General features: G+C 31.5%; 4 protein-coding genes across 9 annotated transcripts in view; 2 read left to right on the top strand and 2 right to left on the bottom strand.

Annotated features, from left to right (window-relative positions):
- Positions 1 to 11,099, top strand: part of Traf4 (TNF receptor associated factor 4) — a 30,125-nt gene extending 19,026 nt beyond the window's left edge. For 2 of the 3 annotated variants that reach the window (XM_074126013.1, XM_074126010.1), the window contains 6 exons: positions 6,130 to 6,225; positions 7,660 to 7,946; positions 8,188 to 8,380; positions 9,229 to 9,373; positions 9,843 to 10,108; positions 10,523 to 11,099. In XM_074126013.1, the coding sequence (XP_073982114.1) occupies positions 6,154 to 6,225; positions 7,660 to 7,946; positions 8,188 to 8,380; positions 9,229 to 9,373; positions 9,843 to 10,108; positions 10,523 to 10,720 (1,161 nt within the window). In that variant the 5' untranslated portion in view covers positions 6,130 to 6,153 and the 3' untranslated portion in view covers positions 10,721 to 11,099. Of the gene's footprint in view, positions 1 to 1,149; positions 1,468 to 6,129; positions 6,226 to 7,659; positions 7,947 to 8,187; positions 8,381 to 9,228; positions 9,374 to 9,842; positions 10,109 to 10,522 lie in introns of those variants that run through there. The other variant, XM_074126012.1, reaches the window with a different exon arrangement.
- On the bottom strand, positions 9,403 to 13,775 carry Psf2 (DNA replication complex GINS protein PSF2-like protein). The gene is made up of 4 exons (XM_074126032.1): positions 13,377 to 13,775; positions 12,987 to 13,095; positions 11,773 to 11,931; positions 9,403 to 11,700 (listed from the first exon to the last, which is right to left on the bottom strand). The coding sequence occupies exons 1-4, from the start codon at positions 13,622 to 13,624 to the stop codon at positions 11,614 to 11,616; spliced, it is 603 nt and encodes a 200-aa protein (XP_073982133.1). The 5' UTR covers positions 13,625 to 13,775; the 3' UTR covers positions 9,403 to 11,613.
- A 6-nt stretch (positions 13,776 to 13,781) lies between these two features.
- On the top strand, positions 13,782 to 22,574 carry GTPBP1 (GTP-binding protein 1). 2 transcript variants are annotated; one of them, XM_074126000.1, is made up of 12 exons: positions 13,782 to 13,930; positions 14,186 to 14,393; positions 14,672 to 14,783; positions 14,909 to 15,089; positions 15,450 to 15,628; positions 15,937 to 16,100; positions 16,170 to 16,408; positions 16,528 to 16,672; positions 20,000 to 20,182; positions 20,400 to 20,535; positions 20,954 to 21,186; positions 22,322 to 22,574. In XM_074126000.1, exons 2-12 carry the CDS (start codon positions 14,289 to 14,291, stop codon positions 22,571 to 22,573), a joined length of 1,929 nt encoding a protein of 642 aa, XP_073982101.1. In that variant the 5' UTR covers positions 13,782 to 13,930; positions 14,186 to 14,288; the 3' UTR covers position 22,574. The 2 variants fall into 2 exon arrangements, with proteins under 2 accessions (XP_073982101.1, XP_073982100.1); XM_074125999.1 differs by having other exon boundaries at positions 13,783 to 13,930; positions 20,954 to 21,219.
- Positions 22,575 to 24,098: 1,524 nt separating this feature from the next.
- MED9 (mediator complex subunit 9) lies at positions 24,099 to 27,752 on the bottom strand. 3 transcript variants are annotated; one of them, XM_074126027.1, is made up of 3 exons: positions 27,446 to 27,752; positions 26,882 to 26,986; positions 24,099 to 25,765 (listed from the first exon to the last, which is right to left on the bottom strand). In XM_074126027.1, exon 3 carries the CDS (start codon positions 25,149 to 25,151, stop codon positions 24,468 to 24,470), a length of 684 nt encoding a protein of 227 aa, XP_073982128.1. In that variant the 5' UTR covers positions 25,152 to 25,765; positions 26,882 to 26,986; positions 27,446 to 27,752; the 3' UTR covers positions 24,099 to 24,467. The 3 variants fall into 3 exon arrangements, with proteins under 3 accessions (XP_073982128.1, XP_073982129.1, XP_073982130.1); XM_074126029.1 differs by having other exon boundaries at positions 24,820 to 25,765; positions 26,878 to 26,986; positions 27,446 to 27,748; XM_074126028.1 differs by lacking the exons at positions 26,882 to 26,986; positions 27,446 to 27,752 and adding an exon at positions 26,291 to 26,442.
- Between the last annotated feature and the right edge of the window lie 56 nt (positions 27,753 to 27,808).

The following is a 27,808-nucleotide window of genomic DNA, read 5'->3' as shown; positions in this document are numbered from 1 at the left end:
AAAAGGAACAAATAATTTACCTACCTAGTATAACATACATATAATTTTCCATTATATTATGTTAATCACAATGGGAATCAAAGTTTATGTTATTAAAAAATAAATTTGCTTTATTCATATATTTAATTCTTCTAGTTTGCTCATAGAAGTTATCGTTAGTGTTCTAACTTATCTATCGCTTAGTAAAACGGTCTTCCTGTGGGAGATAACTCAGCAGGAGTTTTGTTTTAGGTTATTTGCATCAAAATATTTTTAGTTCTTATTGTTTGTTTATTGAAAATTAATCTTTTAATTGTTAAATTAAAAATTGGAAGATTTAAACTTATTTCTCTACGTCATTAGTACTGTAAATATTTCCTAACTACTTAATCGTTACATAGCTTGGTGTATTTAATAATTAATTACTCAATTGACACCTTCATAATAGAATGAGAAGTTAACTATTTAATCCTCAATTACCTTTCTTTTTGTCATTTTTACAATTATGTTGTAATTTACAAATATTACAGTTGTACTATTAGGTCGGAAAGTTAAATTGGGAAAGATATCCAAATCACTCACTCCACGATCATATGAACATTTAAGTTTATTGCTTTCATGACAACAAGTAGATCACCATAATCTCCTTGTAGGATTACCAGCTATTTCGTCCGAAGATAGTTGTTCAGTTGTACGATTAGAGATGATAGCTGGTGAAATGAAATCTGGAAAAACGAGTTTTCGCTAGTCTAGTTTGTTACAAAGATCGGAGTATCAAAGATTTTTCGAAGGATTTTTGCCAGCAATGGTGAATACTTGGAGAGGATCCCGAAACTGCATTGCTGTGTGTCAATGTTGATTGCAGAATCAGTAGATTCTGCAATTTAAGATTTTTGGTCAATTTAAGTTGAACTTTAAAGATTGAGAGAAGATTAGATTCTCATGTAGTTGATTTCTTCTTTTCTTAAAAGCTCTTTTCCCCAGGATAACAGCAAGAATCCTCTGGGATCCCAATGTTGGAAAGGAAATAAAATAAACTAAAAAAAAACAAAAAAAATGAAGTATCCTCCTTCAGAAGATAATGGTAGATACAATGGTTAATAAAAGCGTGGGTAAATGAGTGTTTAAACGGAAAGGAGGGGAGAATTCCCTGCGTATAGGGTGGGCTACACGAAGTGTCAGTGTCAGTATCAGTCAGGGAGTCGCTTTGTAGTGTAGCTAGCCAAACGAAATAATTACTTGTTGTTCGTGTACGATGGATGGCTTTCGCGAGTCTACATCGATTTAGTTCATCTATTTTGTTTGTTTTTTGAATTTTTTATCTGCCCCGATAAATCTTAATGCATTTCTAGTATTTATTTTCAAAGGTTTCGCTCGTTTAATCGTAACTGCTTTATTATTATTTAAATAAAATTTATTTTGTTCTTCTTTTGTGTAATGGATTTGTGCTGCAAATCCATGTTTTTCAGAATGCAACAGATTCACAATGTAAGTTTTTTTAAATTTTTGGTTTCAAATTTTTTTCTTAAAGCAAAATATTAAGTATTGTTTAATCGCATACATTATTATTATTTATTTTGTAGTTGATGAATATTTACTTTATTCTCTGCTTTGCATTCAACTCAAGTTTTCTTTTCTACTATCAATTTTTAATAGTCAGATTTAGCTCATAAGTGCGCAGGGTTAGCATTTACATGTATGAAAAAATTATTATCAAATTAAGGGTGAAAATGATAAAATTTAAATTATATTTAAATACGTATCATGGAAATTTATTAAGTTTATCAAAAAATTTAGTTGCACATGTTCTTCTTAGAGACTTAATTTCTTCTTACTTCCTTGTACTTCTTGTAAGTGTAATGTTCGGAGATCAAATCTATTATAAATAAAACCGCAAGAGGATTGTAAGAATTTTAGTTGCACCTCTTAAGCGAATCCACTGTCGGCTAAAGGAGTGAAACTAAAAATTGCTTACACTGTCGCAATAGAACTCGAAGAGCAGATGTACCAAATGAAGGAAAAGATGAAACCTATAGCGCACTGGATCTATTTTCGAGGTAACTTCCCAATCAGCGAGATGAAATAGAACCGGTTGTTCAATTTAATGTCACCAGTTTCATTAAGCGACTACTAATGATGTAGATTAACCATTAATGACTTTGAACTTTTGATCAATCTCTTAAATTAATAACCCCATGGTCACACTGTTATGAAAAGTTTTACATGCAGCAGATTATATAATATTATATTTATAGGCTATTTATAAAAATTAAAAAAAAAAAAAAACCATAATATTTTTAAGGCGCAAAAATTACATCTACTACTAGTCGAGGTAGTAACGATTATGCAAGGCTTTGGAAACCTGTTGCTTATTAATTGTGTCCCAGATCTATTTGCGATATCCTGCTTCTTTCTAACATCTTTATCACATTGTCAGTCATTACTTTAGAAGTTAAATTGCATAATCTTAATTTATTGTTGGTAGAAAACAAGCGGCATCTTTTTTTAAATCTTAATCAGCTACTTTCAGTTAGAAAATTTACCGTTTTCTTTGTAAGTTATAATTAGTAAGAAGAAATAAAAAGAGTCTCATAAACATCATGGCTAAAAGCATAAGATGGAGAATTCTTCAAAAGCCGGCAGGATGCTCACTAGTGGTCATAATTTTTTCAGCGGATCTAGTTTAAATTCACCTGAAAGTTCTGCTCCTAGAGCTGATGTCTATGTGTTTAATCTATGGTTGATCTGGAAAACGTTCTTTACATGCTCACGTCACCCTCTCAAAATTTTTGGAACTAGATATTCTGAATAATCCTTGTAGAAAGAGAATCTTTTTCTTGAGTTCATTGATTTTAGAACCGAAGCTGTGATATTGAAGCCTTTTCTAGAGAAGTGAAGTGAAATTGCCTGAATTTCTAAATTCAATAATTTTTTTTTAGTGGGGCAAACCCAATACAATCATGAACTTAAACGGAATCTAAAAAATAAATTTTTGGTGAATATTGTTGGTTAATAGAACCAAAAACTTTTGAAGAACCAAAGAAAGAAACTTTAGTATCACATTCTCTTCGATCTTTCTCGCTCTCTTTTCCTAATATCCCAAAAGTTTCAAAAAATCCTATCTTTCAAATTAAGTTTCTAATTTTATAACTGCTCTAAATCTTGAGAGAGAGGATATCTTGAATTCCTCAATTAGTAGTAGCAGAATCACACTCCAGCCTATTGCTTTAGAGTGTGTGTGACTAAATCATTGCGGCATGCTAATAACTTCCTGTCTTCCTGGGCGACCTTCAAGTCTCCAATGCACTCTACTAACGGTTTTGTAGAAGGAGATTATTTTTATTCATTTTTTTCCTTCCATATCCTGTAGTATAAATGTCATTTATAATTATAACCATAATTTTAATGAGAAAACTGACAAGTAGAATGCGCTGAGTTGGTAGAAATCAACGAAAAAGAAAGGGGGAAAAAAATTGCAATTGACATTTTCTGTTTTATAAAACATTTGTGGTTGGCCTAGTTATTGTGTGCCTAATATTCTTTACTAGAAATAACGAATAAGTTTTACTTTGTTTAAAGACAATGAAGAAAGTTACAAGAACCCAGCCTTCCAGTTATTCTTGCTACTATGCACCCGCATTTTTACTCTACAAGGGACGGTTTTTTTTTATTATTTGTATTTCGTATAATGTTGACGCACCTGCTTTCAGTTGATGTGACGCAAACGGTTTGGTAAACAATTTACTTCAATTCCAGTTTATTGTAAACAGCCGAATAAACCTTAAAATTTACAAATGTTTAAAGGTAAATAATCATATTTGTGGAAGAAAGTTATCACACTTCATTTGAAAAAACTTTAAAAATATAAATTAGTTAAGCTGTTTCTATGAAAGCCAGTTTTTAGTTTATCTCAATTAAATTTACTGATGGTAGAAGTTGTGTTGTTGATTCTCTTGTAGTTATAGAGGTTTAGAATGTTTATTGCCCAAACATCCTATATACCCAAAGTTAACTATATACCCAAAATATTTCAGCTCAACCTCACAGTTTCAACAGAATCTCAGATCCACATTCCAAAATGTTTATATAATATGGTTTTCAATAAAGGTGATAGATAAATTAATATGCACTATTATCACTCCAAGTTTACCAAAAACTGCATGACTCGTGTCAGTTTACTCGTTAAAGTCGCTCTTTCAGTTAATAGAATTTCTTTAAATTTTAATTCTAAAAGTGCTTTTTATATTGATTTTCTACTGGAATAACTAAATAGGAAACAGATTATGTATTTTAGAGAGCGGCAGCGTAGAGAGATTAGGTAACCCAAAATTGGTACATTGAAACCAGAAAAATTCAGATTGCAGAAACGACTTACAAAAAAAGACCTGTTTTTTAAAGCACCTACAGAAGATAGGTTTCACCTGCGGAAACCGTTCTGCAATCGTACGCTCAATGTGATGGATATTTCCACTTCGTGCCGTATAAAATTCATTCCTCGGTTCGAACTTTAGAATTATTGCCGGACCACCAAAGTTTACGAGTTCAACAGAAGCGATTTGGATAATTTTTTTAAGAACCAAGCTCAGTGAAAGCAAATACATTCGACTGCATTTGTGGTCCGGGAACGATTTTAAAGTTTAACGTTTTCTGTTCTGGCAATGGTAAATGTATTCGTCCTAATCCATCTTCTTGTTAGTAGGTTGTTTTATTTCGAAAAGAGAATTTCAGAAATCAATGAACGCTAAATAAACCAGTTGATTGTATTTCAAAAAAACTGTTTTTGGAAAAAAGCTATAACTCCGATAGCTAACATTTTGTGTGGTATATGACAGCAAGCCTCAAGAGAAAATTCAAGAGGGATAAACATAAAAGTTAAATCTCTTTAAAGTGTTATTGTAAGCTATCCCCACACAAGAAAAACTAGGTGGTTTCCCTACTTCTGCTCGAATTATCATAAAACGTAGGCTGGAAATTTCTAAAAAGGCCCACGCTATACAACTAACTACTTAAGAAAAAATATCAAGGTCATCCACCTCGCAGAAAAAATGAAATATTTTCTAGTGTGCTTTGAAATAGTTATAAATATAAATTAAGCAGTTGAATAAAGGTTCTTTTTTTATTAGATCAGCTTGGGGGGTGTGGAGTGTGAACATTGAAGCCTAGTTTACACCGAGCTTCTTACCTCTTCTTTGTAAGGAAGGCATGCATAGAGGCACTATGCCTCTAAATGCATAAGAACAGACTTATTAATACAACTTTCCTCTTCTATCTGAACAAAAGCCCCTGAACACGGTATCTTTAACGTTGTATTCGATTAAACTACCCAGTTTCTGTCGAGAGGAAGGAGAATGTATTAATTGAAGATTCGCTAATACTTGAATGCCATTCGAAATCACAGTGCTCATGTTGAAACTGTATATTCTCTTAAGTAAGAAGGAATGAGCTCAAATTTGAGCATTTAACTGCGCAATACTAAACATTTTTCTGAATTAGGAGGATGTTTTTAAGAGATTTTAGGCAATAATTAATTCCCCTATAAATATAATTATATTTGCATTACTTTAATTTAAATATCTAAATACATTGTAATTCTGCAACAAAAGAACTTCAACAATAAGCCACCTTGTAATATCTATAATTTATTTATTTTAATTTTTCTGTTTTCAGCAAAAAAAAGAAGCATTTATTTATTTCCTGTACAATTACCACAGAATTGTTTGTCTTTCTTATATGACCACTTACATTTTAATAAGCCTAATTTGAATAACAGATTTATAATCATTTCTATTTGGAAAAAGGAAAAAACTGGTAGCTAGCTGGCACCATGGTATTAATATTCCAGACTAGAAACTCCTCCTCTTTTAGATCCTTTTCAGGTTTCTCTATCCTCCCTATACTTATTCTACTATTCCTTCTTTGTGGGAATTATTTTAGTTTTTACTGAATTAAAAGAACCGAAAAATCTTCTCTTATCATTAAATTTTTAACTTTAGTCATTGTTTTTTTTAGTTTTTAGATCTTAAATTGGTTGGATCCTTATAAAAAAAAAATTGTAAAAACAAATTATGAATTCAATAATAATGTGTTAATGTTTAATCTTATTTTTCAATCGACGGAATTGGCGATTAAAATAGTTCTCTTTTTTTCCAGATATCAGATTCCGAGAAGGATATTATGTCGTCTGTTGTCTACTGCATTCATCATAAAGAGGGCTGTAAATGGAGCGATCAATTAAGGAAATTAAAGGTAATTATTATTCTATTAAAAAAATCCAATAAAGGTCCAATACACTCGTCACTGTCTCCTTACTTGAATTTCAGGCATTGTTTACTACAGGTTTAATCCAGAAGACAGCAAAACCACTTATTTATATGAAGTAAAATTTACATAATTTTTGCATTCAGTAAAAATTCATTATGTAAAAATAATTTATCAGTCAGAATTAATTACGATAAAAGAAAGTCATTAGAACGGGTTACATTCATTTATTTTTTTGTAAATAAAAGCAAAAATCTTTGAATATTGGCCCAGACTAGAGTTTAATCGAAGCTGATATTTTAGATCTACTTACTGCAGGCGGAATTAAGAAATATTTTCCTACTCTACTGCCTTTATATTAAACCATATGATCGAGTCATGGGTAGAGATGATTGAACAAGGAGATGGTTGGTTCTACCCTCATATGTGCCATGTCATTATGTTAGAAGGAACTAATTAAAGGGATTAAATATGTTAGCAAAATCTTAAACAAATCGGCCGACGGGTTATGACTGATTTTTTTTTTTTTTTAAATCAATCTTAAATAATAAAACAGTTCCTTCAATTTTATTTAAACTTTTTATAGTGATTAAAACATCAACTATAACTTTATAATAAATTTGTCTTGGAATAATTAAGGGCGCTCTTGGTGAAGAGGTGGATAGATCCCCTTAACGTGTCATTTCTACGATTTCGGGAGGTTTGTTTTGCTAAAATATCAAGTTGAGGAAAATTCTTCAACCTCTTTTCTCAATAGATTTCTTCATTTTTTTTTAAAGATTTTATTGAATGATAAATTACATACATTTTGACCGCTTTTCCAGGAAATTTTGTTTTAGGGAACTTCTCCGATTACGGGAAGCTTCTGTGCTAGATACCATTTCAGTGTAATGATTTTGCTAACATATTTCACAAACTATTGTAAAAATTAGGAGTAATTCTAGTATTTTTAGTAAATTTACGAATTGAACCCTTGGGAATGGTAAAAGAAGGTCGTGTGAGTGATCACACCATTTTTTTTAGAGATTGGATTTTAGACCTTGTAACGGAGAGTGCTAGTTATTGTGCGAGTTAGTTTGCCCTTGGTTAGGCTGGCGTACATTCACTATCTTTTCAAATCCTTTATAATTGAATGTGGTGGGCACGCAGCAAAGCTAGGCAGGCCTTAAGAAGAACAAGATCCTTGTTAAATTGGTTACCTCATTTCTTCTTAGTAATCACAAGTAAATTTTCCAAACTAGTAGCGTCCTTTAATCTACCAATTAAAACTGGTTGAAAATATTAGATTTTTTGATCAGAAAATTTCATTGAGATCGGAGGATCTTGCTTACATTTGTTTTTTGTTTATACCATGAAAAATATGTAAAGTGGTAATGTAAATGGTATTATGTAAAACACCTAAAAAGCTTCTCTCTTTTTCAGGCTCATTTAAATACATGTAAATATGACACAATGCCATGCACAAATTTATGTGGTGCCCAGATTCCTAAAGTGCTCATGGAAGATCATTTACGATATACATGTTCCGCTAGAACTGAAAGATGTGAATTTTGTCAAATTGAATTAAGTGGTCCCGCTTTAGATCAGCATGCAGGAACATGCCCTAAAGAACCACTTTATTGTGAAAACAAATGCGGTGTAAGATTGCAAAGGCGTCATCTACAGAGACATAAAGCAACTGAATGCGTCAAAAGATTAGTACCATGCAGGTAAATTTATATTAGATATTATTTAATTGTTGAGAATGAATAAGAGTTAATGATATCAGTGTTATGCTTAGTAATTCTAACGAAATAATTAGCAATGAAAATCGTGTAATTTGAAATTTTTCGATTTTTTATTTTCACGTTTGGTAAAAAAAGTAGAAACAGAATGCAATAGGTTCATTTGTTCATTTCAAATTCAATGTGTTTTCTAAAATCATTGAACTAATTAATAAATAACTTGCAGACATTGTGGACACAGTTTCGTGAGTGATACGCTTACTACACACCATGCCAAGTGTTCTCGCCTTCCAATACCTTGTCCAAACAGATGTCCACTATCGCCACTACCAAGAGAGGAGATGGAAATCCATTTGAAAGAGCATTGTACATCCCCACTTTCACCATGCGCTTTCAAAGAAGCTGGGTGTAGGTTTAAGGTAAATAAATATATCTTATTCATGTTTTGATGTTTTAGGCTCTCGAATTTTGAGTTTTAAAGAAAATAAATAAATAAATAGACGTTCCATAAATGTGGCTTTTAAATAAGCACTTTTTTCAAGAATTAGTAGTGAGTTTTAATCCAAAACCCAAAATGTATTTACCTACCAACAATTATTATGCCTCCAGCAAAACCCTAAATTGATAGATAGATAAAGTAAAAGGGTGGCTCTCATTAGGGGGAGGAACGCAGCAGGCGTATACTACTCATTGTTCCTCTCCACTCCTCACCACAGAATCAGGTACCCCAGCGTCGCTATCATGATCTAGATATCACCAGTTACCACTTACTGGTGGGAAACCGAAAACTAGGAGCATGGCTTTTCTAGTATCCCAGTGTTAGTGTGTATCTAGTGTTCGTTTTTACATAAAATAGATCCAGCTTTCTCAGGAGATTTACTTTTCACATATACCTTTTAAGTAGATATGATAAATTTCCTATTACTTCATAACAATCCTTGGTTTAATATTATAGCATTAAGTGAGACTTAAGCTGGATAAACCATTCAGACGTCTGCACAGACAGTCTGTCAAACTTGAAAATAAATTACAGATTATTTAAAAAGTGTTATTCTGTTCTCTCCTCTGTTAGACAATGGTTAGTGATGGCTACAAAGAGAGAACAGGGTCCGGAGACTGGCAGTGCTTTGAGATATGAGCGATTTCAAAAATAATTAGTAATTCATGAACGCTCAATGCAGGGGACAATTTAAAGATTATATATTTTTGCCGATTCACAAATTTTAAAATTTTAATGTTATAAATAATTATTACTTATTTCTTATAGGGACTTCGTGGAGCTAATATGGAACGCCATTTAGAAGAAAATACCCAACAGCATTTGGCTCTAATGTGCAGCCTTGTTGCGAGACAGCAACACCAAATTTCTAGTCTGAAGAACGCTTTATCTCGGCTGTCTATCAATACATCAGGTTAGCGTTTTCTTATTGAATGAACTCCATTTTAAATAAATAAGCCATTTATTGAGCTATACAAAAATTTAAAGTTTTTAACAAGTAATACAGCTTATAATTAATTAGCTCAAATCAGCCAGAGGCTGAGGCTTCTTCTTAATACGGATACACCTCTTGTAAACTAAACATATTAATATTACATTAACCAACAACAATGTAACACAATATAAAACTTAACATATTGATATTACACTCATCTTATATAATATATACTTTCTTTTTTTTTTTTACTGCTATTATAATTATTAATTGATTATAAGATACTATTACTTAATTATTCTTTTTGTTTAAGAGGTTACCCTATCTCCATTCTACTTAACAAAAATTACATTTGGTGTATGACTAATAGTAAAAGAGATAGTTACTGATTATACAATATTATTGAATTGTACATACAAGATGAAGAATTACAATTAATGCCTTTCAGGTACTCTTGTGTGGAAGATCTCAGATTTTGCGTTAAAAATGTCAGAAGCTTCAAGTAAAGAAGGAATAGAACTTATTTCCCCCAGCTGGTACACCAGCCAATTTGGATACAAACTGCAAGCATCACTGTTTCTTAATGGAAATGGTACTGGCGAGGGTAGTCACATTTCCTTATATATTAAACTACTTCCTGGGGAATATGACGCCCTACTAAAATGGCCTTTTGCTCATTCAGTTGCATTCACGTTGTTCGATCAGAGTGAAAAGGTTTGTTATTTAGTATTAATACTGATGCTATTACAAAAACTTAGTAACATTAACTTTTTAAGAGTTATCTTTACAATATGTTTTCTATGAAAATCGACAAATCCTAGCTTTAGAGGATTGCCCAACCTTCTTGTATTTCAAATTTGATAGAGAACTGAATTAAGTAATTATCTAGCTGTAGACCTAAGTGAACGTTCTTGCGTCATGAAAAGAATGAATCAAAACAAAAACGTCTTTGAAGCTTTCTTTTAAAATACTAAGTGCCTGCTCTGCAATTCCTTTTGTCGAAAATGTATGTAAAGATTTATGAAATGCTTAAAGTTCTAGTAATTAATGTGGATTTCTTTTAAATTAACATAAATTATAATTTTGGCTAAATAGGATTATTTTTCTAATTAAGGTTTTCTTTTTTAGGCTTGTAACATAGTTGAAAGTTTTGTCCCTGATCCTACGTGGGAGAACTTTCAAAGACCAAGTAAAGAACCCGACACTTTAGGCTTTGGATTCCCAAGATTTGTTTCTCACGAAACACTACACAAAAGAGGTTTTGTGAAGGATGATACGCTATTTCTTAGAATCAAAGTAGATCCTACAAAAATTGTAGCTGTTTGAATTGATCAAAAAAATTTCCTTTAATGTACATTTGTGAATATTTTATTTTTTAATTCATCCTGTTTATATGCATACCATGTCATAAAGTATAATTTTAATGTATATAAGATCTCATTTACTTTATATATTTATAAAGTTTTTTTCTACCATTTAGTTTATTCTATTTGCACCTTAGCATAGAATGGGTGGGTAACCAACCTATAATTAAATTTTATATTACTGCCAAAGTTGAAAATTTAATAAAAATTTGAAATGTATAAAAATTTAAACTTATAAAAACAAAGTGATATTTATGTAAGTAACTTGTGTCTTTACTTTGTACTAGTTCAAAGTTTAAGGTCACGAATTGTAACTATTTAAAATATAATTTTTTTATTTACTTTTTGAAGTTATTCTCTACTTAGTGTTTCCTTATAATAGATTTTAATGAATGAAAAATTCGCCTTAGCTTAGGATTTGAACATTAAAGAGAATCATCTTAAACAAAGTTTCTTGATTAGAAGAATAAAGGAACTTCAAATAAACTTCACTAATAATAGATGGTGTGACTGCTAAAACTCTTTTTAAAATTCATCTTTCACTAAGTATTGTATCATTTATGTAGTTATAAGGATCACGATTACTTTTTTATTTATAAATTTTTATCACTTGGAATATGGAATTTATGAAGAAAACCACCAAATTATCTGGACAAATAAAAGTCCCATTACATATTCAGTCTATCTTAAGCGAAGAAAATCAATATGGTACGTATACGATTATTCTAAACTGATGATTTAAGGAAAGCTGGGGTCAGAAATCTTGTCTCTTCATCTAACGAAACATTAGTTAATCAAACATTTATAAAACGAGCATAAGCAGATATACAAAATAATTGATAAAAATGGTTGTTTTCAACTGGACGTAGTAGAAGAACCTGCTTGTTGAGACTGTGAAACAAATGAAGAAGTATTCAGAAAGCTTGCATCTTCTAATGGTGCCTAAAAAATAAACATGAATGATTTATTAAAAAGTAACAAATACAAAAGCAAGTTGCTGAAGATCTTTCTTACATTCAATTTATACGTAACATCTAAGGCATCCAGCAAAAGTGGTCGAAGGGTGCAAATTTCCATCTGTGTTAAATAATCAATGCCTGCATGACGTCCTCCGCCTTTCAAAAATGTGTCAGCAGATGATCTTGCCTTTGATACTCTTAAATCCCATAGGTCCTAATTGAAGAATACTCAATATTAAAGTAAATAAGATAAACACAATCTTTAGAGAGAGATACAGAAGCAATCGTCATCTTTAGTAAAGATTAGTAAAATGACGTTGCTTACATTTTTGTTTATCGGTGTTTAAATAATTTATTTAAAGTAAAATAATACTTATTATAAGTTTGTACAAAAACATACAAATGTATGGAACACACATTTCCAGATGATCATTATGATAGATTTGTCACTAGCAATAAAATGTGATTCGTAAGCAAATTCAAAATCTATTTATTTATTAGTCAATTAACATGACTTCAGTGCCTAATATTCCGTAGCTAAACCCCTAGACTTAAGCAACCCTGACTAGAAGCAGGAAAGTTGGAGCTTGTTCAAAAAGCAATGGGAGAACAACAATAATATTGTAAAAATGTTTGCAGGTAAAAAAAAAAGGATTAGAAGATGAGGTAAGCAAAACTCTTCTTTTTTTTAGTCTTATCGGAGTCGATGGCCTAAATCAAGTTGAAAAATTGCCAGGTGAAAAATCTCAGAATTTAGAGAGTATAATTGCATTAACGGATTTACTTTTTTAACTGCCAACGAACTCCTTATTTGAAAGATATATTTCGTAAAGCAAACTGAGAGATTTGGTGGAGCGAATAAAAAAACTCTACGGCAGCCTTGCCAATCAAAGCAAAGTTAAAACAGGGGAAATTCTGAGAGGTCGTCTAATTGTAGGCTTGCGAAATAGGCAAGTGCAAAAACGTCTCAAACGTAAGTCAAAAGAAGATATCGCATTGAAAATGTGTACGGTAGATCCTACGTTATAGATGCCGATAGAGAATTAAATAGACGGTACAGACGACAAGTTAAAATGAAGAAAAAGGGAATTTGATAGGTGTTTAAATAATTTATCTGAAGTAAAATAATACTTAGTATAACATTATTATTTTGATAAGAGCAATAAAAAATGATTCATCAGCAAAATTTATCTTATAACTTATTAATATTTAAAAAATTTATTGAACGCATAGACGGCGCATTTAAAATAACCTACTACACTTACTAACTTTAATTGCAGTACGTATCCTTTCAGAATTATCAATGTCCTGTGCAGCAACTTCAAAAATCAAATGTGTGATTCCCATGTAATGATCATTTGGCATTTTTGTAAAAAACCTAAACAAATAAAACGAATTAGAATTATTTAAGATTAAGTATATGTATATATAAGATAGAATATATATTTTTTATAAAAATATATCTACTGAAATCATTAAACGAAAGTTATAGCCTTAATAAACCAAAATTTGGGTTATACTATAAATTCACTTAGAAAGAGTTTTTCCTTTCTACTCAGAATTAAGGGGAGGCATGAGAAGCAGGCTACCAAGCCAAACCACTGAGAAATACCGAGAATTTTGGATGTTCCTACAAGGTGTTATAAACAATTTACTTACCTGCTATTTTTCTCCTCTTCTAACTTTTCCTCCAGCAACTCAAGATCCATCCAGTCTGGTGCAACAATGGTGCATTTTTTTCTTTGTCTGAGGTGAATAGCTACCCATAAGGGGACAACGACCGGAATACCAGCACGGAAGGGGCCTATATCGCCAGATATTAAGTGAATTACTCTTTGATCAGTAAATTTTGGAATTATGCTAATTTTTTCTTGCTCGGCAATAAATTCTATTTCAGCTGGATCCATTAAATTCAAAATATCTTGAAAAATAACAACTATATATATATTAATACTTCTTGAATTCTAGCAGTATTTTTAAAAAGTTAAAAAGTAACAAATTATAACCTTATCAACCCGCGTTTCCCCTGTCTATTGCCCAACGCTACCTAGATACCTTGCCACATATGCTGCAAGTTTTCGTCAACACCTGACGCTCTTTGTAAGTTGCGCAAAGTGTTGATTTTACTATTCTGTCACGGGCAGAATACGTAATGTGTTGGAGCTCCAGCTGGTAGTAATAGCAGCAAGTTGCTAATCGGAAGCCTAAGAAAAGTAGGTACTGAAATTTAAGGTGCAAATACATGTTTAGGAAACACTTTTAGTTAGTTCAAACTTCTAAAAATGAAAGTGTTTGTCGTTTGACTTGAGTTCATTTTTTAGTAAATAATTGTTTTATGTTGTTATGAAAAATAAGACTTCTTGTGTTCTAAGATAGCTTTGTTTTCCATTATTTTTTTTAGTTACTTTTGGGAGTAGTAGCGATATTTTGAGGCAGTTTGTGATTGATTTTTTTGTTTTTGTTTTTAGCAACATCCAAAATGTTTATTCCATTGTTCGCGATACCTTAATGTCTGGCAAACTAACATTTGGATTTCAACCAAAAATAAAAAAATAGTTTGACAAACGAAAAATGGCTAGTGTTGTAGATTCCACTCCAACTCCAGGAAATGAGATTGGCCTCCCTTTCAAGGGAGAACAGGCACTTCAAACAGATTACTCCAGCATTAGATCTAAAGTAGGTAGCTCTTAGTTTTTGTTATTCGTAAAGATTAAGTGAGTTCTAGATACGTCACGATATGATATTCCTTTCTAGCAAGTGAATTGTATCTTATATTCTTATGTCTCTAACGTTTTGATTTGTCAGGGGTAAATGATGTACTACTGATGAAATGGTATGTTTTATTTCATACACTGATTAAAGGACAAATTCAGACATTCTTGAACAATTAATAATTTTTAATTAGGATTTGGTTTTTACCGAATAAGAAACTTTTTTTTAATTAATGGTTTCAGACAAGCCTAATCAGTCCGACAGCAGAACAATATGACTTATTACAAAAGAAACTCAAAGAACGGGTTGAAAATGGTAGAGGGGAGACTATTTTTGATATTGGTGTGGGAGAAGGTAAATTTAAGCTACTTATTTTCTGTTTCTTGAACTTCTTAGTGTTTCTCCTTTTATCTGTTCTTATAGTGTATTTCATTTCAATGTGGTTTTGTAGTTTACATTTCAAAATATATGGTATGTAGATGGAGGTGAAACCGGTCTTAACGGAGATGAGTATGAAGCCTCTGTGGCAACTTTGCAATCCTTAGCCGCAACATTAGATGCCGATTGCGTCCTTTTAAGAAATAAGAAAGGTGAGCAGGGTATGACAGGACAATACTTAGTTAGGAGGAGAGTGATCGAACAGGATTTCCTTGAGATAAGGTAATTAGACGTAGTACAATAACTTTGAAAGAAAATATTGCTCCTGAATATTTTTGTAATAATTTGGATATAGGCAAAGTTTTTGAATTGAGCATGAAAAATGTCATCTAATACTATTAAACTGATAATTTTGTTGAAGCTTTTTAAAGTTTTAAAGTCTGCTAAAGTTGCCGTCGATTACTAAAAATTGACTGAAGTACAAAGCTTGAATTTCAGTCCATTCCATTTAACTGTCACGAAATTAATTTCGTTATACATATCTTACTGAAAAAAGTAGTTTAAGGAGTTTCAATTAATCAAGTGCTAAAAGTATAATTATTAATGTAGTACGGTGTATCAGTAAGTAAATCAATTTATCAGGGTGGCAGTTGTTGGAAATGTGGACGCTGGAAAATCTACTTTACTGGGTGTGTTAACGCATGGTGAACTTGACAACGGTCGGGGCCACGCTAGACAAAAACTGTTTAGACATAAGCATGAAATGGAATCGGGAAGGACGAGTTCGGTTGGAAATGATATATTGGGATTTGATAGCAAGGGTAATAATTTTACTTATTTCTATTTTTTTTTTTGTTTATTTTTTAATAATGGTGAATGTTTATTTTCTGTAGCAGGATAATAACATAAGCCACCATGAAGGAAAGTTTATGATAAACTATTACTGTTGCCTAAACATTAAAGTTTTAAAATTCAATGAATTTTAAAAATTGATTAACAATTCCGTGTTTTATGATGTACATTTCTCGTTCGTCATTAATTTTATGTCACAAATATAAAATTTAAGTTCTCAATCTATCAATCAGTATCAATCTTACGATTGCTACTTTAATAATTGTTTTATTTGTAGGTAACGTTGTAAATAAGCCAGAACATGGGTCTCTTGATTGGGTTAAAATATGTGAGAGATCTTCTAAAGTGATAACGTTTATCGATCTAGCTGGTCATGAAAGATACTTAAAGACAACTGTTTTTGGGATGACAGGACATGCACCAGATTTTGGGATGCTAATGGTTTGACATTTTCTTTTTTTTTCCTGTAAGAAATCTCGAAGAGTTAAAAGTACATTAATTTTGTTGTAGGTAGGAGCAAATGCCGGCATAGTAGGAATGACGAAGGAACATCTTGGACTGGCATTGGCTCTCTCAGTTCCAGTATTTGTAGTCGTAACTAAAATAGATATGTGTCCTCCAAATGTCTTACAAGACACTTTGCGACTTCTTTCAAGAGTTCTTAAATCTCCAGGTTGTCGGAAAGTACCGTTAATGGTGCGCACTAAGGATGAGGTTGTAGTTTCTGCTACAAATTTTGTCTCAGAGAGGTCAGTCCTAAGTTGTTGGTTTCCTCCATGTAAAATGCTATAATCCTTCAGATTATATTATTATTTTGTTTTAAATAATTTAAGCTTTTGAGAAGTAATGGTTTTCCGCGTTACAACAGGCTCTGTCCGATATTCCAAGTGTCAAATGTGAATGGAGAAAATTTGGACTTGTTGAAAATGTTTCTTAATCTATTAACAACAAGAATGACCTGCCACGATAGTGAACCAGCTGAATTTCAGATTGATGACACATACTCAGTGCCGGTAAGAAAGTAATATGTAACTTTCTCGTCATTACAAGAAACTGAAATAAGTTTTATATTCTGTGATTATGATTATTACTATTCAGTATTTCTTTGAGGAACATCGATGGTGAAGGAAATTTTTGTTCATTTAATACATGATTACATGAATACGAAACTTTCATAATTTAGGTGAATTTTTCTTGAAATAACTTCATATAATTAACTTTTTTTTAAGTACTACAATTTCTGTTTTGTACCCGATACATAAACCTTTCCTCTTAGCTTCGAAATCAGTTGCAAGAAAGTGTTCTTTATTAGAAGTTTTCAAATGAAAATCAGAAGTATCCCTTCACTTCCACTTTTGTATTTAAATGATCAAACATTTACTTTTCGACAAACCTTAACCTCCTTCTTCCGGAAATATTTTTAAACATAAAAAAAGTGCCTAACGTGAAGTGATGTTCGCTGCTTATATGTTACTATACTTAACAAAAACTTACAGTTTTAAAAGTTAAGTATAAGGGTTGATTAAACGCCAAAAGGTACACAAATCAGCAGTTCCCAACATTTCATTAATACTTCATTGATATAATTTAAGTAATTTTACTGCATTAACTTTTCCTTCACATTTTTTAGAATTTATTAGATGTCACAGACCCTTATGCTGGCCATTTTCGTCTACAAAATATTTACTCAAGTAGCACACCATTTAACTTAGATTGACTGTAATATCTATTTATCTATAATAATCAAACTATTAATCACAGGTGAAAAAGAAAACGTTATAAAAAATATAAAAAAAATAAGAGGCTAAAAAATTCATAAACTTTTTTTACATCAATGATTTTATGCATTTATTTTTATTTTTAAATAAAAATCATTGGTTTAAGTTCATTCTTCGATTAAAGTAATTGTTATTTTATGTTGTAGTCAAACGTTTGTAATAATAAGTAATAAATAATCTGGCTTTATCGCAAATAATATAGTTTTCTTCAATTACATTCTCAATCTAGGTGTTCTCCCCACAATGTTATATATATGTAATATAAAATAAAGAAAATAAAGATATGCATATTTTTAGGACAGCTAATTATTCCAGTATTTTACCATAAGTAAAATTAGGGGGACTAAATTAAATTACAATTGAGAAATGAGTAAATATTGTTGAATAATCTACTTGTTATTAAATGTATGTTATTTGTGCTCACGAATATTTCGGTAAGACGAATTTAAGACTGAAATATTGTTTTGAATCCTCCGTGATTGAAATTTAAAAAGTGGCCGACTCTAACTTTGTTTTTTTCTACTTTAACATGCATGTATATGTGACTACTCAGAATAATTCATCACTCATTTTATCATAATTATAATAAAAAAATATTATGAATGAACTGGCCAGCATAAGGGTCTGTGACATCTAATAAATTCTAAAAAATGTGAAGGAAAAGTTAATGCAGTAAAATTACTTAAATTATATCAATGAAGTATTAATGAAATGTTGGGAACTGCTGATTTGTGTACCTTTTGGCGTTTAATCAACCCTTATACTTAACTTTTAAAACTGTAAGTTTTTGTTAAGGAGATTTTTGTACCTTTTGGATAGATTTTCCTTTTTGTCTATTTGCAAAGTTACGTCTGCTTTACAGATTTTTTAAAATTTGGAATAAGCTATTCTATCATTATAACCTGATAAGGTGTTAAATCGGAACCGTAACTACCACTGGAGAGATCTTTTTAAAGAATGATTATAGTTGCGGTCCCCAAACCATCCTCAATAACCATTTTTTTGAGAAAGCGTTTCGAATAAAATAGGAAGGTATTTGTACGTAAATAGCAAAATTAAACTGCGATTACAGTACTTCTCCCTAAAAGGCAAAGATTTTGAATCGAACGACAATTCATTGATGAAAATCGGTTCACTCATTGATAATTTTAACGATTGCAGTACTTCCTCTTAGTAGGTGTAAGAGCATGATGGCACTTCACAGCCACGTAGAGGAGCTTTAACCACTTATTTGAGCTAAATTTTATCAAAATCGGACTAAGCTTTGTAGAAATATTGGTAATAATAGTTTTAGAAAGGGCCTTATTTGGGTGGGGCGAACTCCCCTCCTTATGAGGCATAGCGTCGAGACTTTTAAAGTACAAATCTGTACAAAATTTCGATTCGAATGACACTTCATTCATGAAAATCGGTTCACGTGTCGATAATTTGAAACGATTGCTATACTTCCCCTTAACAAGTGTAGGAGCAGATCGTCGCTTTATTGTTAGGTAGGGGAGCCCTAACCCTATCATCCTACCAAATTTTATCAAAATCGGGCCAAGATTTACAGAGTAATTAGTAATAATAATTTTGGAGGGGGCCTTACATAAAGGGGGCTAACTCCTCTCCCATTCGATGTACAGGGCCGAGACCCCCAAAAGGCACATCTACATAAAATTCCGAATCGAATGACACCTCATTCATGAAAATCGGTTCACGCGTTTAGGCGCTACGTTGTTTACAAAAAAGGTAACAAGAACAACAAGAAGAAGAAGAAGAAGAAGAAGAACAAGAACAAGAACATTTTTTGAAAAAGCCGTTTTTGCTCATTTTCGGCAACTTTTTTCTCGAAACCTATTAGATCTGGGTGGTTGCAAAAAAATTACAGTTATAAAGGAGGGTTTGGAGTAAGATTTAAAGAAAATTTGGGAATTTTATCTTTTATAGAAAAATAGAAAAAAATTGTCAAAGTTGGGTGTTTTTCAACGTTACACTTTTTCGTGCAGTTTTTGATGGTCAACCCTTATACAACTGTCCTACCGGACAGTTTTAATAACAAGGAAAACAAATTAAAAAAAAAAAAAATTCGTGTTTTACCTCATTTTTACTCTTAGCGAGAATTGAGACAGCCTATTCATCAAGAATCTTGACGTCCCTGCGGATACCTTATTACCTCAGATTTCTAGCCCATAGAAACAAAAAAAAAGAAAAGGTGAAGTTTTTCCTAACAAGGTATCGGCACAATACGGCTCTTTTCTTACTAGTTTAGGGTTAAGTTATATGTATGGATGAAATGGTTATACCTATTTCATCGTATTTGATAAATTTGAGGGGTGAGATCTTTGATATCTGAGACTGAAGAAGATCATACAACACTTGGATTTGTAAGTACAAATCCAAGTGTTGTATGATCTTCTTCAGTTTAGAACTTTAATTCTACTTAGAACTGCTTTACCTCCTACATATTTGTAAGATATTAAACAGGAGCCCTTTTTAGCTATAGTGCCTTAGGAAACAAGACCTGCCCAAAAAACATGATAAATTAGGAAATGGATTTAAATACTTTCTTTTTATTTGCAGGGTGTAGGAACTGTGGTGTCTGGAACTACATTAAAAGGTGTAATTCGACTGAATGATACCCTCATGTTAGGGCCAGACCCACTCGGACATTTCATACCAATAGCAGTGAAAAGTATTCACAGGAAGAGAATGGCTGTGAGACAAGTGTCGGCTTCACAAACAGCTTCATTTGCCCTAAAAAAAGTAAGTAATATTTTGTTTTTATAACTTTGGAATTGAACAAGAAATAAATGATTATGTAGAGATAATTGATTAAAAACTCTAAAAACGATATATACTGTGGATTTATAATATATCCAGATTATTGTAGTGGTGTGTTGATTATTCCATTAGTAGTATAATTTAAAAACTAATATGCTAATATGCAATTTGTTGCCTTATGTTAATTTATATTTTACAGATTAAACGATCTCAAATACGTAAGGGAATGGTAATGGTCTCACCAGTATTAAATCCAGTCGCTTGTTGGGAGTTTGAAGGAGAAATTCTAGTTTTACATCATCCTACGACCATCAGCTCTAGATATCAAGCAATGGGTTGGTTGTTTGTGACTGTACAAGCTAAATGAATTGATTTTTTAAAGTTTTCTTTGATGAAAGATTCTAAAATAAATATTTAGATCTAGAAATATTTGAATGTTTTGCTCACAGTATTCTGAAATAAAATTGTTCCCTTTCCTTGGATTTTTTTGGATAATTGGTTTTGGCACAGTTCTAGAATGGGTGAAGGTAGATTTCCTTCTAAGGTGTCATTTTATGGTATTGTACGGTTTTTCAAACAACGCAGTAGTATTAAATTTAAAGGTTTCTGAAATTCCAAGTTTAAGGAATATGTATTATCTGATCCCAGAAAATTTGTTGTAAGAGAAAATTTTGTTAGCGTATAAACACTGAAAGCTTGATAAAATATTGTAAAATTCCATTACATATTAAAAATTGTAACAATTATTTCCAGTGCATTGTGGTAGCATACGACAAACTGCATCAATACTTTCGATGTCAGCCGAATGTCTTCGTACTGGGGATAAAGCTACTGTACATTTTCGTTTTATTAAACATCCTGAATATCTGCGGCCAGGACAACGACTGGTGTTCAGAGAGGGTAGAACAAAAGCTGTTGGTAATGTTTTGAGAGTGATTGTACAACCAGGTGGACATAATATGCCCAGGCAATCGCAACTAGCCAAGGTCAATAAAATGCTGTCTCACCATCAACAGCATGTTAGTATTAGCCAGCACACTGCTTGATTTGTTCAGTTATTTTTATGAGTTATTTTGTTTATTATTAAATCTGTATTGCTAGCTTAAGTTTCTTTTAAAAATCTCTTTCTTTTTTTTCTTTTTGTTATTATTTTTATGCACTAGGCTGTGTTTGATTTGTCTGCAAATTATTTGTATTACATATTTACCCTATTCTTTCATTCCCTTCTGGTAGAAAAACCATTTTTCAGATTTATTAACTTTTTCGTGAGTAAAGAAACTCATAATAAAAACAAAAATAAATACAATTACTTTTCATTAGTTTATTAGTGCCATCAGTCTGTAGTTAAAACTTCATTATTAGAGGGCAAAAATCACACGTGATTTTTTGTAAAAGTCGAAATAGGAACACGTGAAGAAAAATTAAAATTCCAAGAACTTTTATTAGTAATGATAGTAGCAGCGTAACGGGTCGAATAATCATTTGCCGATTTTTACTTTCGCATCCGAGAAATTGTAGTTTAATGTAAACATGTTGCAAAGTTCATTTGTAGGCTTATGATTTAAGCGTTTTGCGCCTAGGTAGGATTCGCTTTCGAAAATCTAATGTTCATTCCAATTAGAAATTCACGCTCTTATGTTGAATTCAAAATCACGGGTGGACCAGTAAGCCGTAAGTACAGGGTTAAAAAAAAAAAATTACCCTGAGATATTTTTCTTCCTAAAAAGCCTCTGCACTGCATGGAGGCTGGCAATGAACCGATAAAGAACCAGGCACCAATGACCTTATATGTTGTGAGGAGCTTCAAAATTATTAAATATAAGGCTACATGCTTATGGCTCTAATATAATGAAACTGGATCGTTACCCTTAAAACATTCCGTATTTATTTTCTTATGCAAAAGAATCATTATACGTACGAGTCCAGTTGACAAATCATTACAAAGAATTGTCATATTCTAAATAATACTCTACCGAGGCACAAATTATAATAAGTAGATACATGATTCACTCAATAATATAGCACTTTTAAAAATGGTTTAACTTCCTCTTTTTATTAATAACTGCATAATTAATTTTAGTTCAAGGATTCTTATACAAGTGTTTTGTTCAACTGATACAGAGTGGAAGCAATCAGAAAGAACAAGAATCGGAGTTTGACAGCAATGCTGATAAACGTGAAAACACACCGGCTAGAGGTAGTGGCGGAGGAGGTAGTGGTGCCAATGGAAATACTGTGAAGAAAGGACGAGGAAGACGAGGTGGAAGAGGGCGCTCTGGAGGTGGTAATGGGCCAGTATCTCTTGGCGGAGGAGGACCTCTTACGGAACAAAACCAAAATACAAATCCCACAACTCATCGGCTTCAAGCTTGAGGTTAATATATTATTTTAGGAATTTCTTTTCCAAAAAACATTTTTAAACAATATTGTTAACAATGTGGCAAAAAGAGGGAAGAGATCATCTCTGTGGTTAGTGGTTGAACTTCGATGCGGAGATTTTTCTTTTTATGATCCTCTTATAGCAAATGTTCTGAAGATGAACAGGGTGGTCTGAAATAAGTGCCAGCAGAGCACTAAAAAAAGGAATTATTAAAAAATATCATCTAGAGAAATATATGTAGTCTTTCATTTTTTTATTTTTATTATCCAAGTTGTCCTGAATGTCTGGAGTAATTGTGCCATCTTCCATTTTACATCAACTTTTTTGTGTAGCTTTAAAGTAACTAGAGCAACAGAAATTTTGGTATTACTCGTGAGATTTCAAACATTTAGACTAGTGCAACGCAACTTTCTGAAAGAAGTTGAAAAATATTTTCGCATTAGAACTACTAGAATTCTTACAAGTTTATGCAATTTTTAAATTCAGTTTAAATAAACGTGAAAACACAAAGTAAGCGTATGTGTGGGCCTAAAAATTCCCCATGTATTTTTGATGCAACATCAGGCGATAGTAGATCACATTTCACCATCTTTGCTGAGGTAGCTCTCTATGTAGTCTCCTGGCAAATGGAGAACAACTTGTTCTCTGCGTGTTTGTCTTTTTTGTGTAATTTGTGCCTTTTTTTTTCTTAACTAATGGCATTTAATATATATATTTTTTTAAAATTATTATTTAACTAATGGTATCTATTCAAGTTGTGAGGGTACGGAACATTGAAATGATTTGCAACGCCAGATGCCCTAGCAATCGCTTATATTTTAATTTTGGTACTTTTTCCGAAGGTAATTTATTTTACTTCTTCTGAGAGATCTGAATTTCTGATTTATTAGTCAGAGTTGTCATTTCAAAACGTATATTGAATAGTGCTATTGTAATCTTAAAAATCTAGCGAAATTATATTTAGTTAAAATCCCAAGTTCAAATAAATTCAACATATTTAATTACAGCAAGTTGAAGATTGTAAATAGCTACTTAGAATTGGTAACTTCCAAGGATTGACATATTCAATATTCATGTTAAACTTTCAGAGATTCTCTAAGAAGAGCGGTGCTGAAAATGAATGTTCCTGGCAGCTCTAATTGTATTAATTGATCCGAATCAGTCCAACTTCTTTAAAGAAGACAGAATCAGTACCTTAAAAAGTTTTTCTTTTAACTTCTTCGTTTTTTGTTTACTGCTGCTGATTTTCATAGTGAATATTTTTTTAATAATCGTGTACGCCCCTCCTTGGAAAGAAAGTTCATTACAAGTACAATTACTTATTTTTATTTTAAAAGAATATTTTATTTATATATATTAATATTTAATAAATGTACAAATTACATTTTTGTTAAAGACATTATGTAAAAAATGGGAAATTTTTTTTAAGAGAGTGAGAAATGTATGATACAAGATTTTTTAATATATATAAAAACATACATATAGCTACTAAAAATGTAAAAGTAGAAATTCTATGAGGCACATTTTGTTTTTCAGTTTATATTATATTGTTATTATTTGAGAAAATGTATTTACAAAGAGATTCTTACTTTTGTTTTCTTAACTGGAATGAAAAGATGAAGTTCATTTAATTATACCTACCTTTAAATTTGTTTTGTTACAGCAAAAAAATATGGATCCCATTTTTCAATTTCTTTGAGGATTAAGGAAAATAAATTTTGTTTTCTTTGCTTTCTTTAAAATATATATTTCATTTCAATACATAAATTTATTTAATTTCAAGCATATGCTAACGTGAAAACAAACATCAGAAACAGTAATTTAATTATAAACACATTGACGCATAACTGGCCAATCTGGTGTGAGTTCGGACAAATTTGCAGGTTCTTACAAGTAAGTAAAACCATTATCATAAGAATTGTTTCTTCCATAAACAAAGGTTTGATGCATGTATGCAAAATGAATAAACACTAGAAAGAGTAAATGAAATATAGACACTAGACTACAAACAATTAATCTAGCAGCAGGTTTGGGTATGGTCATAAGTAAGATAATGACAATACGAAACCCACTAGCACCACTAAATACCGTCATCACTGCAAAAAATACATAATTACTAGTTTCTTTGTCTAATATATAGCAAGTAATTAATGTAGTTATATGTCCATACAAAGCATACCCTAACAAAGAGATTATCTGAGCTGCACTAAGATTAGACTGGCCGATTCTTGCCAATAGAAAACACAATATTGGCATAAGTAAGGAGTAGTATGCAAGCACTAAAGTTGGAGATGTGTCTATGGCTGCCGCTGGATGCTTATTAGAATGTCCCCATTGTAAAATCAATGTTAATGTAGAAACAGCAAGTAGAGGACCTACAAAGTCAACATACACTTTTCTAAATTCATCACTGAAAATGGGTGGAACAAAAGAAGTATATATGCGTTTTGGTAAATCACATGGATTTACGTTAAAATACACTGATGCCTTTTTAAGAAATGGTTCAGTTCCTGGCTTTTCTAATCTTTCATAACGTGAGGAATCAATAAAAATCACCGAATGATTCTTCATGTTTTTATTTGTAATTTTAAACACTATTTCGAAAATTAATTAATGAAAATCATTTTTGTGTTCGTCTCTTTAGCTCTTCAATATACTGTCTCATTCTTTCCTTAGCTTCACCATCACTGCTCACTGTATCTGCCCTTTTTTTCCCTAATTCAGATTTATTATTATTCTCTGGAAACTGAGAGCTTTGAAATTCATTTGAGGCTTTGTTTTGAAAACTTTTCCCCTCATTCGCTGGTTTTATTGGTTTTATAGGTTGATAACGTTGAAATAAATGAAATAATCTTATCGCAACTTGTTTAAATATCTTCCAGTCGTTATCCTTCAAAATGGTGCTATTGTCACCTTTAATAGCTTTTGCTCTATGTATAACATATACAGCCCACCTGGCAGCTTTACGAATCGGATAAGATTCAGCTAATTTGTCCACTACTTTGTCACTCAATAGAAATCTTATAAGAAATCTAAACACCATTTCAAACCTTAGGGATATCAAAAGAGCACATTGTATGGTACTTTAAAAGCAGTTCTCTTTTCAATCTTAATTGATTCCTAAGTGCTTCTAGTTTATCTAACTGTTGTTCTCTACTATACTCCACGCCAGGCAGAAGTTTGATCTAGAATAAAATTAAAAAATTAGAAAACTAGATAAACGATTCTTGTACTTCAATATTACTTTACTACTTTGCAACTACATCTGTCAGAAGGTGTGGACTTCAGAAACTACATCTTCAATGAATATTTCACACATCAATATACGTCAATGCAGAACATTATGTGTATGACATCAGACAAATATATATATATATAAGTATTGGCGAAAAGGTATAAAGGAATGGCAGTGTAAATAGATCAATCAAGGTTTAATAAAAACATTCATCCAAATCACTTCATAAGGAGCTATCTTTTGAATTAAAATTTCGAAATCTAGCACCAACCTAAATTTTAAGTCATGCAACATTTTCCGGAATGTGATAGATAGATCACGTGATTTTTAGTAACATAAATGTATTGAAGAATTCAAACATTTTTGCCATTACCTCTATGTATATTTGAAAGTGTGGATGGATCCTCAATATTGGACAATCGCCTATTTTTATCCGCTACACATACTGTTTAATAACGGGAAGTTTCGTACTTACTTCACTCTTATAAACGGAATCAATCTTTATGCCATTCTCAAGATAAACGAAAACCCGTAACCGCTACGGTTCTGCTTGCTTTTGCCACGTCTTAAGCTTTGCATATTCTATACCATCGTATGTTGCAGGTAAAGTTGCAATGATTGCTTGAACTACATCAATTATCCTAGGAAATATTTTATTTTCCTTTATTCACCTACTTATAATACTATAAGTAAATGTAGGTCCAACATTACCTTAGTTGGTTCTTCTAAGGGGCTCTATTAAGTTTCAGCTTATTTACAAAGAGTGAGCTTATCAAAATAGATTATCAGAAATAACAAAGGGAAAAAGTGATTTCTTTGCAATCAAAAGTTTCGCTATGCCTACACATGTTTGATAAAGCTCCAATTTGATTATCTTCACTGCTCAATTGACCAGGAAGGACATTTCGAAATGAAAGTCAACTCTTTTTTTGTTGGTGAAGAATTTCGAGTTTGTATACCAATGATTGTTCAATGAAAATTCCGCTTTATTAATTTTCAATTACTTCAATGAATTGAACTTTTTTTTAAATGATAAATTCTACAAAATAAAAAAAATCATACTTGCTCTTTGGCCAATTCCAATTTCTTGTGCAATTCCAGAACTTTCTGACTTATATCTTGAGATCCGCCACTAGTTTTTTGAGTAGAATCGAGAGGATCCCTTTCAATCCTATGGAAATAAATAGCAATAGTAATGTAAGGTGCCTATTAGTTAATTCAAATAACCTAAACTAATATGGAAAAAAATCCCCACCATTAAAACCAGTCTATTAAAAGAAAAGGTAGCGGTTTTATCAGCATTCAGACCTGAACATAGGTTTAATAAATTATTACTTTTCAAGTTCGTACTAACCTAAATCGTAGTTATACTGCATTCATAACGAAACTAAAACAAGAATTTTTATTCTAACTTTGGAGTAGCACAAAGGAACATGAATTTTTTAATTTTAACCTGACCCCAGTAGAATGTTATAAGAAAAAGAAATAATAATAATAAAATATTTAGAGTGAAAGCATAATCACTTTACAATTCTGTTTAAAACTAATTTTTTTTTACTATTGTTGGAACCGTACTTGTAAATTATATTCATTCTAACAGTTTTTCTTTTAAAGATATAGTTTTACTAACCCTTTAATAATGTCGTAAATTATTGGCAAAAAATCTACATCCACATTTTCAACTGAGAGTCTAGAAGGAGTTTCTGATGCAGCTTGGTCTTGGTTATCATTGGTGGTTTCCATGTTTAACATCCATAATTCAGTGATGACATCTAATTTTTTAATTATTGTGCAATAATTATTGCAATTAATTATTGGTAATCCGATTACTGGCGCCTCAATGTTCGTAATTCAAATCTTTAAAAGCTATTATAACCAGTTTACCAAAGTTTCCTTCACTCTCGGATTCTAGCAATAAATATCAAAGAAGATCGGGTACCAGTTTAGCCACCAGTAAGAATATGAAACTTAAGACACCACAAATTATAATAAT

This window comes from Rhodnius prolixus, unplaced genomic scaffold (assembly GCF_049639745.1).
Source record: "Rhodnius prolixus isolate KJV_2025 unplaced genomic scaffold, Rpr scaffold_3, whole genome shotgun sequence".
In the NCBI taxonomy this organism is placed as follows: domain Eukaryota; kingdom Metazoa; phylum Arthropoda; class Insecta; order Hemiptera; family Reduviidae; genus Rhodnius; species Rhodnius prolixus.
Note: the sequence above shows the minus strand (reverse complement) of the source record. Positions and strands in the feature narration are given on the sequence as shown.

Excerpts from the sequence above, each read along its gene's own strand:
- Psf2 (XM_074126032.1), bottom strand. The coding sequence starts at position 13,624 with ATGGATCCAGCTGAAATAGAATTTATTGCCGAGCAAGAAAAAATTAGC. Across the intron at positions 11,932-12,986 it reads GGATACGTACTGCAATTAAA|GACCTATGGGATTTAAGAGT; the intron begins GTTAGTAAGTGT and ends TTCTTCAATTAG. Across the intron at positions 11,701-11,772 it reads ATGTTACGTATAAATTGAAT|GCACCATTAGAAGATGCAAG; the intron begins GTAAGAAAGATC and ends TTTATTTTTTAG.
- GTPBP1 (XM_074125999.1), top strand. The coding sequence starts at position 14,289 with ATGGCTAGTGTTGTAGATTCCACTCCAACTCCAGGAAATGAGATTGGC. Across the intron at positions 20,183-20,399 it reads CTTCATTTGCCCTAAAAAAA|ATTAAACGATCTCAAATACG; the intron begins GTAAGTAATATT and ends TATATTTTACAG. Across the intron at positions 21,220-22,321 it reads TGTCTCACCATCAACAGCAT|AGTGGAAGCAATCAGAAAGA; the intron begins GTTAGTATTAGC and ends CAACTGATACAG.
- MED9 (XM_074126027.1), bottom strand. The coding sequence starts at position 25,151 with ATGAAGAATCATTCGGTGATTTTTATTGATTCCTCACGTTATGAAAGA.